This window comes from Gossypium hirsutum, chromosome D13, assembly GCF_007990345.1.
Source record: "Gossypium hirsutum isolate 1008001.06 chromosome D13, Gossypium_hirsutum_v2.1, whole genome shotgun sequence".
Classification (NCBI taxonomy): domain Eukaryota; kingdom Viridiplantae; phylum Streptophyta; class Magnoliopsida; order Malvales; family Malvaceae; genus Gossypium; species Gossypium hirsutum.
The window spans coordinates 59,472,402-59,486,138 of record NC_053449.1 but is presented as its reverse complement, the minus strand read 5'-3'; the positions used below and the strand labels follow the sequence as shown (position 1 = coordinate 59,486,138).

Below are 13,737 nucleotides of genomic sequence, written 5' to 3'. Positions count from 1 at the left end.
TAAATTTGTTATTTTATTTTATTTCATTTATTTAATTTTTGTATATTACTACTATGTATGTATATTATTTGGTATATTATATATTTTTCTTATATATTTGCTTTAAATTCGTTTTGTTATTACATATTTTACATAGTATTTCTTTTCATTTTCCTTTAGATCTATTGCAAACTCGTATATATACATTAAGACGAAATTTTATACATATAATTTATTGTACGTTGATAGTTTTGAATCTTCTCCCTTACATGTTTTTATTTCATTTTACTTTAAAACTTATTATACTTTGTTATTGATTTGCTTGATATTCCTTATAATTCATTTGCTGTTAATGTTAGTATTTATACGTGATGTGAGATAATTGCTCTTACGTAAATTCTATTGTTTGCTCGTACATCTTGCTTCTTTGACATTCATTAGTATACGTTTTAATTTACGAATAATCAATACGCGTAGTACATTATTATACAATCATTTTTTATTCATTCAAAAGATTACAAATTACAAAGTTATTTCATTCAAAAAACTTTCAAAAATACTCGAAGTTTGGAATCCTCGAGAGAATTGAGCCCTAACGTATTGGGTTACAATTTTTTTCACCGAATCTAAATAATCGAATATTTTTAACATACAAATTTCAAATGACCCATTCTCGGGAATTCAACACGTTGTGTCCTAACGTATTGGATATGACATGTTATTTTCTCGAGACAAGGATTTTAAAAAATATATAAAAATAAAAATAAAAATAAAGGCAATGTTCGGTATTTGGGAATTTAGTGAAATCGAACCCTAACTTACTGGGTTTTGACTTTCTCATCGGACCCAAATAATCGGATATCCTTCTCAAAATGCATAGGTTTTAAAAATCAAAGGATAAGCTTAATTTTGAGGATTCGAAATGTTGCACTCTAACTCACTGAGTGTAACAATTTATTTCTTTAAAATAAATGAGCCTTATCTTCCAATTCATTCAAATTAAAAGGATTGTATTTTAAAATATTTTCAAAATTTTGACATTAAGACATTAAACAATCAAATCGGTACCAATTTTGGGCGTCACGAGGGTACTAACCCTTCCTCGTGCGTAATCGACTCCCGAACCTGTTTTCTCAAAAATTCGCAGACCTAAATTTATTTTCAAGGTGATCCGATCACACCATAATAAAATATCGGCGGCGACTCCATTTCCATTTTCAAAGTCGATCCTCGTTTTTTTTAAAAAAACTTAAAAATAGTTTCGACAATGAGCTTCCTGTTATATAGCCCGAATAAGCTTCTTGATAGGCTCTTTGTGAGCTTCCCGATTAATGGCTCTTTGTGAGCTTCCTGTTATATGGCTTGAAAGAGTATTTCCCGATTAAGTGCTTTAAAGAGCACTCCTAAATATGAATTGATGAATTTCTAATTTGTACACTTCGAGTGTACTACTTGTGTATCCATCGATGTTTTCAATGATTCAACGGGCAAAAATCCTTACATGAGAAAATATGAACATGAAATGAATTAATAGACGTATCGGCCTGAAATACATGAAAATGATGATACATGATATATGGAAATACAAGATGACAATTTATGAACATGGAATTTGTTTGATGAATATGTTCATCCATGATTATAGATTTGTACACCTTGAGTGTATTACCCATGTGACACTGTCATTTCAAATGATTTAATGGGTAAAGATTCGACATGAAATAATATGAACTCGAGACGAATTATTATGAAAATGTACTTGAAATACAATGATATGATTTGTTTATGTCATGTGAATACATGATGTGGAAAGTATATGTACATGAAAATCTAATTATTGTTGAGCCCATACATGTTTCTTGATATTTATATGAAATATATGACTAACAAGGGTGATAAGGATATGTGTTAGGGCTTGTGATCAAGTTGATTGAATGTGTCTTGTATGTTTATATTGAATTTAAATGAGTGGTAAGTTAATTACCATGTTATACGAACTTACTAAGTATTTCATCTTTACTCTGTTTTATTTTTCCCCTGTTCTATAGTAATTCAGAAGCTCGTTAGATTGGAAGCTTAGATGAGATCACTCACACTATCCATCACCCATTTCAAACACATACCAAACATATCCGTCACAAGCCAATCCAATGGCTAGTTACAATTAAAGAATTTATATGCCAATTTTGGCCAATGAACCTATACATGCCATTATAACCATATTTGATTTACCATATATATATATATACTGAAATGGGCTGATGGATAATGTGAATGATCTCCGCCAAGCTTCCAATCCAACGAGCTTCCGAATTACTATAGAACAAGGGAAAATAAAACAGAGTAAACAAGAAATGCTTAGTAAGTTCGTATAACATGGTAATTAACTTACCACTCATTTAAATTAAATATAAGCATACAAGGCACATTCAATCAACTTGATCACGAGCCCTAACACATATCTTTATCACACTTGTTAGTCATATATTTCATATAAATATCAAGAAACATGTATGGGCTCAACAATAATTAGATTTTCATGCACATATACTTTCCACATCATGTATTCCTTGTATTTCAAGTACATTTTCATAATGATTCGACTCGAGTTTATATTATTTCATGTCGGATCTTTGCCCGTTAAATCATTTGAAATGTCAGTGTCACACGGGTAATACAGTCAAGGTGTACAAATCTATAATCATAGATGAACATATTCATCAAACAAATTCCATGTTCATATATTATCATCTTGTATTTCTATATATCATGTATCATCATTTTCATGTATTTCAGACAGATATGTGTATTAATTCATTTCATGTTCATATTTTCTCATGTCAGGATTTTTGTCCGTTGAATCATTGAAAACATCGATGGATACACAAGTAGTACATTTAAAGTGTACAAATCATAAATCTGCCAATTCATATTTAGGAGTGCTCTTTAAAGCACATAATCGGGAAATCCTCTCTTAAGCCATATAACAGGAAGCTCACAAATAGCCTATCAGGAAACTTATCCGGGTTATATAATAGGAAGCTTATAGGAGTCATAATCAGGAAGTTCACAAAGAACTTTTAATCATGAAGCTCACGAAGAGGCTTTAACCAGGAGCTCCGAATAGCCATATATCGGGAAGTTCAAGCGAGCCATATCAGGACACTCACAAAGAGTTGCGTTTATGTCCGCAATATATGCAGGATCACAACCGATCATATAACAAGACACTCAAAAAGAGCTGCGATAGTCCGCAACACATGCAAGATCACTACCGATCAGAATGCTTGTAGGAACCATATAACGGGAAGCTCGAGAGGGCTTATAATGGGATGCTCGTAGGAGTTGTGGTGTGTCTGCAACACATGCATGACCACAACCAATCGGGAAGTCCTGTATCCATCGAATTCCATTATTCAAACAAGATTTAATATTTATCGGACTTTGTTGGACATGTAACCAATTTCATATATTTGGCATTTATACAATTCACATACACAAAATTTAATTCAAGCATATAAATATACGCAATTTAGTTACACGAACTTACCTCGACAAATATTCGTATACGTAAAATCTACTAATTCAACATTTTCTCTTTTCCTCGTTCTAACTCTGAATTTGGTCTATCCGAATCTATATAAATGAATCTAATATTAATTCATGTTCATTTCAATTCAATTCACATCTTCGGCAAAATTATCATTTTGCCCCTAAACTTTTAATTAATGACGATTTCATCTCTAGGCTCAAAAAATGAAATTCATGCAATTTAATCCTTATTCCAAGCCTAGCTGATTTTTACATGAAAAATTTAAAGCCCATGTATTTCATAAAATTCAAAATTTTTCCATGAATTTTACATCTTTTCAATTTAGTCCCTAAATCATAATTTCATCAAAAGTCCCTTTACAAAAAGTGTTTATCTATCAACAACCTTTCATTTTCTACCATAAAACTTCATAATTCATCTATGTTCATCCATGACAAATCCCTAGTACCTTGATAACTTTGCAAAATTATCCCCGAGATAGCTAGATTAAGTTATTACGATCTCGAAAATATACTTTAAAAACCGGTAAGAATACTTACCTAATCAAGCAAAATAAGTTGCCTTGAGCTTAGGTTTCCATGGCTAGGGTTTCCATGCTGTTAATTTGGGAAAGATGATATAAATGATGTTATTTTTATTTTTTTATCATTTATCATCTTTTATTATTTCACTTTCCAATTTCATCATTTTCTTTATTTTATTTTCCATGGATGAATCATCATCCTCAACCACTAAGCATTTTAATGGTCTATTTTCCATATAAGGACCCCCACTTTAAATTTATATAGCTATTTAATCCCTTTAGCTATTAGAACTCAACTTTTGCACTTTGTGCAATTTGGTCCTTTATCAAATTAAACATGTAATCGGTAAAATTTCTTTACGAAATTTTCATATGATATTATTATCGTACTGTAGATCATAAAATAATATTAAAATAAATTTCCCTTCTGAAATCAACTTTGTGGTCCCAAAACCATTGTTCTAATTTTATCGAAAACGGGCTATTACATTGTATGTTACCATAACTAAAGACATTCGTTCCCACAGTGGATAAGCTTGGATGATTCGGTTACCCATCCCTCTCATCTTCATCATAATATTGATAAAAAATTAGAAATTAAAAGGTACAAATGTTTTTGAAATTACCTTTGTTTCAGATTGTTAAAAATGTTAAGTGTGAAAGATTTAGGGCTCCGGAGGTTCCCCCTTTTAAAGAAGGATTTCTCTTCCCGCTCTTTGATGATTTGTATAATCAAGGAAAATCAATGATCCAAATGTGAGCAGATGGAAACGGTTCAACTTTTAACAATTAGATATGCACACTATAAACCCGCTCGTGCACATGGCAGAGCAATCATTATGCATCACAGCTCGTAGTGTACCCAGCAAGCTGTATTTAAACTTTACATGATAGACCTAAGGAATGCCACTTTATAACACCCATTAAGTCCACTAATGGGGGAATAGATTGTTATACATCAATAATCACCGACCTGAGTCCTAAAAAGGATTCGAGTCTCTAACTCATGACCTGGATAAGTTCCACTAGAAGATTGAGTTTAAGGTGACCCACAGAAGGACATTAAAGCGAGCTCATGGACCTAGTTGCAAGGCAAGGCCGCAGATCCAGCTTGCAGGAACTTAGGGAAGGCGTCGGTCTCAACTCGCTTACACTCAAAGAGCTCGTAGAAAGGACTGCGTGCTCCGTAGGCCATCCAAACACGTGTCCAGTAGGCACGGAGCCTACCTAGAATGTCAGCCCCAAGAACAGAAATGACCATGTGCTCCGTAAATACGTACCTAGTAGACTTGGAGTTCACAGAAAATGTCAGTACTAGAGGCAGCGGAGTCAAGAAAAAATAGTGGGGCCTTATCATGAGTTGTAATAACATCTGTAACATGTATAAATACCAGAACACTCCTATCAATAACATATAAGAAAATATTACTCAACAAATTTGAATGTTAGTACTCATGTAATTAATCAAATTCTCACCCCCTAAAATTTAAAAGTGTAATTGGAGTGCTTCAATTACACCCAATTCAATGGGACCTACCAATTACAATGGGTATCCAAATATGCCACCTCTGTAATTATAATTAAACCCAGATTTAATTGCTAAGTGGCTTTCTAAAAACTAGCTAAAGAAAAAAATTACACATGAGATAATATTAAAAAATTGTTAAATTTCGAGATTAATGTTAATTAAAAAAATATTTAAGGATTAAATTAAAAAAAGTTTAGAAGTTTAGATACTAACAACATGTTTGGTTTCTGCTTCCCACTTAAACAGATGTTTGGTTGAAGGGAATACCTATTACGTGTGCATTTTATTCCGGCCTTAAACAGAAAAATTTGGGGATTTCTATTCCCTTTCCTCTTCACCGTTTACCCATTCGTCCCAAATCAACCCTATTTTACCCTCACAAATTCTCAGCTCAAAAACACTCAACGGCAGCCATTTCTTGCTTCCTCTGACTCCAGCATTCCTCCCCTTCATCCAAGGTGAGGTGAATATTTTCATTTCACTGACAAAACATAAAATACGAAAGCCAGAAGCCGCTTCAACATTTTCATCTTTGGATTTCTGAGGTTGTATCCCAAATCCTGCTAAGAAAAATGGTAAATTTCTAGATCCTTTTTATTATAATTATTTCATTTTCCCATTTTCTCTGTTTTGCCATTTTTTAAAAATGTTTTTGTTTGAATCTAATTAAATGCTTAATTTGGAGTATGAAAGTTCACCTTTTTTTAGGAATTATTTTACTATGGATGCCATTCAGTTTCATAGCATGAATAAAGAATTTGTTTCAACTGAATATTTCTAAAAGAAAAAAGATTATTTTTGGGGGGAGAAGTTGTTATGGTGTTGTGGACTTTTTTTTAGTTCCAAGTATAAGCCGAACTATGTTACCTAAGTTATTATTATTTTAATATTCTGTGTCCAACAAATATCTTGACAAATGTATGGAATAATTGAGCTTATCTGTGTCGAAACATACCTGTTTTAGATACTCACCTTCGCGTCCAGTTACAATTTGTTTTGAATAAATCTGATGCTGATAGACTCCTCTGAGTTCAGGCAAAAGCCCTTTTTGTTTATGGTGTAGTTTAAAGTATGTTTGTTGATAAACTCATAGAGATGTTGGGATTTGGCAGTTGATGTGATTTCCATGGTAGAGAAAGAGCCAAGGGAAGCTTCAGCTTTAGCTTATGTTTTTAAGTACTTGAGAGTTAATAGTGTTCTTATCAATTTATTGATTTCATGGTATGAAACTTTAGTTTCTTGTTTATTCTATGAATCTAGATTTCTTTCTAATGATGCTTGAATTGAATATGATAATGTGTCTGGATAGGTATGTGTGTGTATCTATATTGAAGTTTTTCATGTATTTTGGGGGTCATATCTCCATATCTAAATACGCATTGGACACAGATACTTCACAAAAAATGAAAGAGTTGAGGAAACTTTTAGTTTATGGCATGCATTTTTTTAGTGTTTTTACAGATTTCCATATTTGTGATGATGTTTCTTTTCTACACCATATGATTTAACATGGAGAACGCGACAGCGTAGAAGGTGAAGGAACAACATAGGAAAGTAATGGTAGTGAACGAGCCACTTAAGATTCTTTGACTAACAACTTTAGTCATTTGGAGGTTGCTTATCCATCAATTTTCACAACTAGTTTTAACCTATCAGAGGCTATGGTTTAATCGAATAAGCCATTTTTTCCGAGTCTAGCATTGATTCTTCGTTCTTCCAATCATTTCTAGGATGCCACTTAATTGCCTATTTTGTGACTGGGTTGTAGCTATGTTTGAGAACCTTGGATTGATGGTTATAGTAATACATGACTTGAAACACATACTTTTTGGCAAAGATAACAGTTTGCTGCCTCTGGTGCCATTTTGAAATTCTCTAGCTAGAAGTGAAGCAGGAATAATATCGGATTGGGAGGAATTTTGAAAGGGACTTGGTTGTTTTTATCTAGTTATTCTCATGTAAATTGACATCTATTATGCAATCTTTCATGGCATTTACGAGTGTTGATTTTCTTCACAAGTTGGGGTTTGGAGGTTACTCAAATGGAAGTTTGCTGTTATTTTGGGAAATCAACCCTTGTGACTTCCCCCAGTTCCGCTATTGCATTGGAGGGTTTTCTGTGTTTTTAGTGGTAGCGCAGCATTCCAAGATTGAGCTTACCGGAAATTCGATGAGTACTTGCAAGCAGATGGTTTGATTTGTCTTATTTTATTGCTCGTTGGAAATAATTGCATTCTTCCTCTAATGAAAAGCTCCTCAAGTTTCACCGTTGATAATATTTTGGTAATTTTTTGTGTTCTTAATATTTGGATGGTTTAATGAGATGATAGAATGTGATTACAATATTGTAACTTTTTCATGTTGTAAAATTTTATAACATATGGATTATGACATATAAACTAATGAAATTATGTAACTTTTTGTTAATATATGAATATTATGTTTGGATGTAAAATATAATTCTTAAGTTATTTATTACTTCTAATATTTTTATTTTTATTTAGAATAATTAAATTATTTGTTTCACTAATGATAATTTAGCACATTAAATATGTATTGCGGTTTAAAAATAATAAAGTAGATTATATATTATTTTTATAGTATTATATATTATGATTTTAGTAAATTCATATAAGAATATTTAATATTAAGAATTTTATTAAATTATATATTTTTATTAAATTATATTTAATAATAATTGTGTTAAAATATGATTAAATTATTTGTTATTTATATTAATAATCTTATTAAAATTTAATAACAATAACAATAATCATCTACCTAAAAGGTATTCTAGTCATTTTAGTTTTTTTACTTATGTTATTACAACATCATTCTATTCAACCAAACACAAGAATACTATTACAGTTCTATTCCATCCTATTCAACCAAACAATTGAATTACTATTACTCATTTATTCCATTATAGCTCTATTTTATTACACCTCTATTCCATTACAGCGAACTAAACGTTTTTTACCAAAAAATCATTAGACAAATGTTTTGTTCTTTAAAAGATATAATAAATATAAAAATGTTTTTAAGTCATCTAATGTTTATAATATATATAAAAATAATTATATAATATTTGTTTTTTAAAATTAATTTAAAATATTTTTAATTTATTAAATTTAAAATACTTCGTGAAAGTCTCAATACATAGACAGCCAAACGCGTGGGCGCGTGTCTATTTCAATACGGAGAAAGGAAAATCAATTAGACCGACGGTTCAAATCTGTTTTGCAACGGTGAAGTTCACGCATTCTTGCTCGGTGTTCGCATACCTCATAGCTGATTCAAAATTTTTTCCCTTTTTCCTGTAATTTTCTTAGCAGCCAAACGGAAAACAAAATTTTATTTTTCCAGTAGGAAAATGATCGGAACCGGGAAGATTAAGCAGTATGCCAACGTCCTCGACAAGCCCCTCGGCAAGGGAAAACAAGAGGTTCCTTCACTTTCTCTCGCTTCGTTATTTGTTTTTTTTTTATTCTTCTAATGTTTATACTTCTCTGAAATGTATTAAATGACTATATAAAATTATAAGTTCGAGACTTATACTATTGTTCTACTATTTTATTTAAACTGTATTTTCATGTTCTTAGCTAGTAAGTTGAGTTCCAGATCTTTTCGATATTTCACCTTTTTTGCTGCGATATTTAAGATCTAACCTTATTTCCACTGTTATTTTCTCTTTGAATTGTTTGCATTGGCCTTGAACTTAATTGAGAAATTATGATCCAAATTCCAATTGCATAAATTAGTCTGAAAATGATAACAAAATACGTTGAGCTTCTAATTACTTTAGAAAATAGACACAAACTTAAAAGAAATAGAATTAACGGTAGATCTAATTGGAATTTGTTTTGGAGTCAAAATTACCAGACTGTTGACTGTTGTGCTTCCGATGCAGGTTAGCTTAAGTGCGTTTGCTTTCTTGTTTTCGGAGCTTGTTCAGTACAATCAAACACAGGTTGATAACATTTCTGAATTAGAAACAAGGTAAACCTTTTTTCTGATGCGTTGATTGGTTAGTCTACTGTGAATGGATCTAATTTAGGGAAATGCATTAGGCTGGAGGATGCGGGTTACGCGGTTGGGGCTCGAGTTCTGGAACTTTTATGTCATAGGGATAAGGTATATGCACATTCATACACTAGAGACTCTAATCTTTTTGCATCCTCAAGTTATTGCTTAGAGGGCAGCATCTACCTCCTTAAAAGTGTTCTAATTCTGTAAATTCAGGGAAAAAATTTCAATGTGATGCTTACTAGGAGCATAAATTCCAAGCTGTAAGTAGCTGGAGCTCAAAGCTGGGTTTCAGCTCGATTGAGTATAACTTTTAAAAGCTGAACTCTATTAGAAAAAAAAAAACTGAACTGCTCAATCTTACTCAAATAAGTTCGTTTACTTAGTAAAAGAAGAGCTCATCTCATGTTTGATTTCCAGCCTGATTATTTATGCTCAAACTTGAGGATGAGCAAATTGAAGTTTTTCAATACTAATTAAAATTAAAAAAGCTCAACTGGGCTTGTGATCTGCTTATATCTAAGTATTTGGATGCTCGAATTCTGCTCGCTCAAGAGCTTGAACTGCTTGAGCTCTACTCAACAATGATTGAGCTGAATTCGAGTTTTTAATCGAGCCAAACCTGAATAGTTTGCAGCACAGGTATCCCATTTACTTCTTTATTTACCTTATGACTGCTGGTTGTACCTCATTTGGGGTGTGCTTGGTTGAGTGTAAAAGTGGAAAGAAAATAATTGTTGAGTGTGCTTGGTAGGAAAAAAGAGTAAGAGGAAAAGAAACCCCAAGAGAAATGACCATTTTTCATCGGAATGCATAAAAACAAATCACTACAAATTGGAATGATAAGGAGGAGAGAAAACGAGGGAGAGATGTAAACTAGTTCAAAATTATGCATTTTTCAAAAGTTTCATTTTCTTTCCTCCAATTTTTTTGAACTTTTCCAAGCAATGAAAGAAAAGAAAATTACTTTTTCTTTCAATTTTTCTATCATTCCTACCAAGCACACCAATGGAAAGAAAAAAGTATCTTTCTATTTTTCTACTCCTTCAATTTTCCATCTCTCCAAATTTCTTTCCACTCTACCAATTAAAGCCTTGAATCTGCTTTCATTTTGTTTTCTTTCATGGTGTCAGCACCGGTATTAAACTTTTAGTTTTCTATGTTATAGGGAAATAGAAGAGAGACCCGATTGTTGGGTATCTTATCTTTTGTGCACAGCACTGTGTGGAAGGTGTTATTTGGAAAGGTAAGCCTGCAATCTTGTCTATTGGTCCAACTTTATATATCCTATAAGCCTATAGACATGAAAAATCTAGCCCGCTAATATCTTCAGCATATAACTAGTCTCCAATTTATACTTCTCTTAGAGCTACTTTCGTACTATGTTAGGTGGCTGACTCACTTGAGAAGGGCACTGAACATGAAGATGAGTACATGATTAGTGAGAAGGAACTCCTAGTGAACAGGTTATGCATTCCCTGAACCTATCACTTATAACGACATCATTACTGCTAACTATATCTGTAGTTCTAGATTAGTAATTAGCTTGTCTGTTTGCATTATAGGTTTATTTCAATTCCAAAAGACATGGGGACATTTCATTGTGGGGCATTTGTTGCCGGGATAGTGAAAGTAAGTTCTGCATTAATTTTTTTTTTGTATAAAATGATTGATCATCCTGTGGAAGGAGGTTCTTATAGGCTCTATTTGTTGGTTGGAAGGGTGTTTTGGAGAATGCAGGATTTCCGGCAGTTGTAACAGCTCATTTTGTTCCTGTAGAGGGTCAGCAAAGACCTCGAACAACTATTTTGATAAAGTTTGCTGAAGAGGTAGGCACTTTGCTAATGCTCTTGCATCTAATATTCCATCGTTACCCAAAGTCTTGTGTGCCTATTTGATGCTTGTTATCATGCTTTTGATTCATTCAATATATCTAGCTTATTTTTCTCCTCAGTTTGCTTAGGAGTGGGGTAATGTACAAAGCTTGTTTACTTGTATGGTTAAATGTCTATGGGATCAAAAGAAGCTGTTTTACTGTTTTAGATATAATTAATGGACCGCTGGCTTAACCAAAAAATAATCATGATCTACTGGTAGAGGATCAAAATAGTGCCAATAGAAGAGAGAGGCTTCAGACGTTTAAAAATAAAAAATAAAGAAAAAAAAATGAAGTAGATATTTTAGGGCTTGGTTTTCAACACTTATTTATATACATACAGTACATTTAAGCTCCTATTCTCATAAGCAATATTCAGTTGGTCATGCAAGTATCTTTTACTTTTAACTTTTGGTACTACTGCTGCCCATTTCCGCACTAATATTTTCAGTTCCTATCATCACTGCTTTGAAGAGAAAAGGGCGCGTATTTGTCTGTATGTGTGTGTATATACATTCTTCTATTTTATTTTAAGGCTTTCAGAGTCCAAAGAGCAACGATTAGCTACTAGCTTCCATTAGATATGCTATTCTTCTTCTTTTCCATAACATTTTACATGGCATAGCATATTAACTTATTGTAATGTTGACACATGCATATTTATAGCTGAAGAAAGTGTCTCCAACATCATAAACTAGCATTTTTATGTTGTTCCACTGGAAAAAAGATTCTTGCATTTTGGGTGATGTTATGTGCCTGATTCAATTCTGCTCCCTGATTTCTGCAACCAGGTATTGCGGAGAGAAGCAAGGTTAGGTTGATTCGTATGCCCAGGTTATCTTGAGTTGGCCAGTGTCCATGTTGTGCAACAGTGGCAAGGAAGCAGTGAATTTCAGCTGGTTCATTGATCTAATGAATATTTCATCTGCCAATCACACTGGCAAGTCTGAATTTCCTTTCTTCGATTAATGCTTGTTGTGTATTATTCTTTGTGGCACAGTGTTTACTGGTATGGTATCAAGGATTACTGCAACAAGTGCAGTTGATGTAAAGTAACATGTCATCATTACTGTTTAAGTTTCGTGTTAATGTGACTTCAAATGGGTTATTACCAATGAGAAACATTAGAATTTGGAGTTTGGACTCCAAATCTGTTAGATGTCACCTTTTGAGGTAATTGCATGAACTAATTACATTTAAGTCTTTAGTTCATCATCATTGTGTTTGTGTACCTTTCTGAGATGTGCCAGCATAAGAAATCTAATGTGTCAGTTGAATTTTCTAGGGTAGTAAAGAAAATTCCAACTGCACAGCAGAAATATATATGTAATCTCGGAGAGGGTCCTTTAACTAATAGAGGTGAAATTGAGTCCGAATACTGTTAATTTTGAGTTTCACTCAGAAATTTAGAGTCCATACTTGACTTGAGCTTGATCAAACAACTATTTTTTAAGTTTGAACTCTGCTTGAGATATAATCGAGGTACTCGACGAGAGTTAAGCTTAGTGTTAATATATATTAAGGTAAATAATGTAATTTAATAATATAAAATATTTATAATGTATATTAAAAATAAAATGCTCGATAAAGCTTCTGAGCCATTCGAGCTCAGCTAAGTATTATTAAGTTTGAATTTATCACGACTGATAGCTCAAGCCACTCGGACTTTGCTTGATAATTATTGAATTGAGTTTAGATTATTTTTTAGTTGAACTCAACTAACTTGTGAGGGCTATTTTTTTTTTTAGTCGAACCCAACTAACTTGTGACTCTTAGTGTTGCCATTCTCACTGGCGGCACCACCCCTCATTATTACCCAATGGATGTCGATTTAAAAAAAAAAAAATTTGGTGCCACCATTCCCATTTGCGGCACCAATATATATATTTTTCAAATAAAGATATTGGAGTAAAAAAAGAATATTTTTTAATAGGTGTTGCTGTCCTCTTTGGTGGCACTAGTGTTTTGAAAAAAAAGTTGATTTTTTTGTACCACCAAGCTCCACCAGGCTATGTGGTGGCAACAGTATGTTTTTTAAAATGATTTTTTTAATAGGTGTCGTCGGTCTCTATGATGACACCAGATCAATTTTTCAAAAAAAAAATTATCTTCATTCTCTAAAATGAAGACCTAACAAAAAAAATTGATACTTTCATTGTCGAGTGAAGAAGCATGAGGACAAAGAAAAAGAAATGTCATCACCATTACTAAAATCCCATAATAAAGCTCCTCCCTTTTTCTTCTTATTCAAT

The 13,737-nt window shown here is 32.5% G+C and overlaps 1 protein-coding gene and 1 long non-coding RNA gene across 2 annotated transcripts; both read left to right on the top strand.

Moving 5' to 3' along the window:
* Positions 1-5,752: 5,752 nt before the first annotated feature.
* On the top strand, positions 5,753-7,999 carry LOC107888436 (uncharacterized). Its single transcript, XR_001681368.2, has 2 exons — positions 5,753-6,158; positions 7,604-7,999. It is a non-coding gene; the product is annotated as an uncharacterized lncRNA (long non-coding RNA).
* Positions 8,000-8,576: 577 nt separating this feature from the next.
* LOC107888435 (trafficking protein particle complex subunit 5) lies at positions 8,577-12,649 on the top strand. Its single transcript, XM_016812544.2, has 8 exons — positions 8,577-9,028; positions 9,494-9,582; positions 9,654-9,717; positions 10,778-10,855; positions 10,999-11,075; positions 11,175-11,241; positions 11,331-11,438; positions 12,277-12,649. Exons 1-8 carry the CDS (start codon positions 8,957-8,959, stop codon positions 12,304-12,306), a joined length of 585 nt encoding a protein of 194 aa, XP_016668033.1. The 5' UTR covers positions 8,577-8,956; the 3' UTR covers positions 12,307-12,649.
* The last annotated feature ends 1,088 nt before the right edge of the window (positions 12,650-13,737 follow it).

What these genes read in the sequence shown, in the direction of transcription:
- LOC107888435 (XM_016812544.2), top strand. Translation starts at nt 8,957, where the DNA reads ATGATCGGAACCGGGAAGATTAAGCAGTATGCCAACGTCCTCGACAAG. An exon ending in TCGGCAAGGGAAAACAAGAG is followed by an intron (nt 9,029 to 9,493) that starts GTTCCTTCACTT and finishes CTTCCGATGCAG; the next exon opens with GTTAGCTTAAGTGCGTTTGC. An exon ending in AAGGAACTCCTAGTGAACAG is followed by an intron (nt 11,076 to 11,174) that starts GTTATGCATTCC and finishes TTTGCATTATAG; the next exon opens with GTTTATTTCAATTCCAAAAG.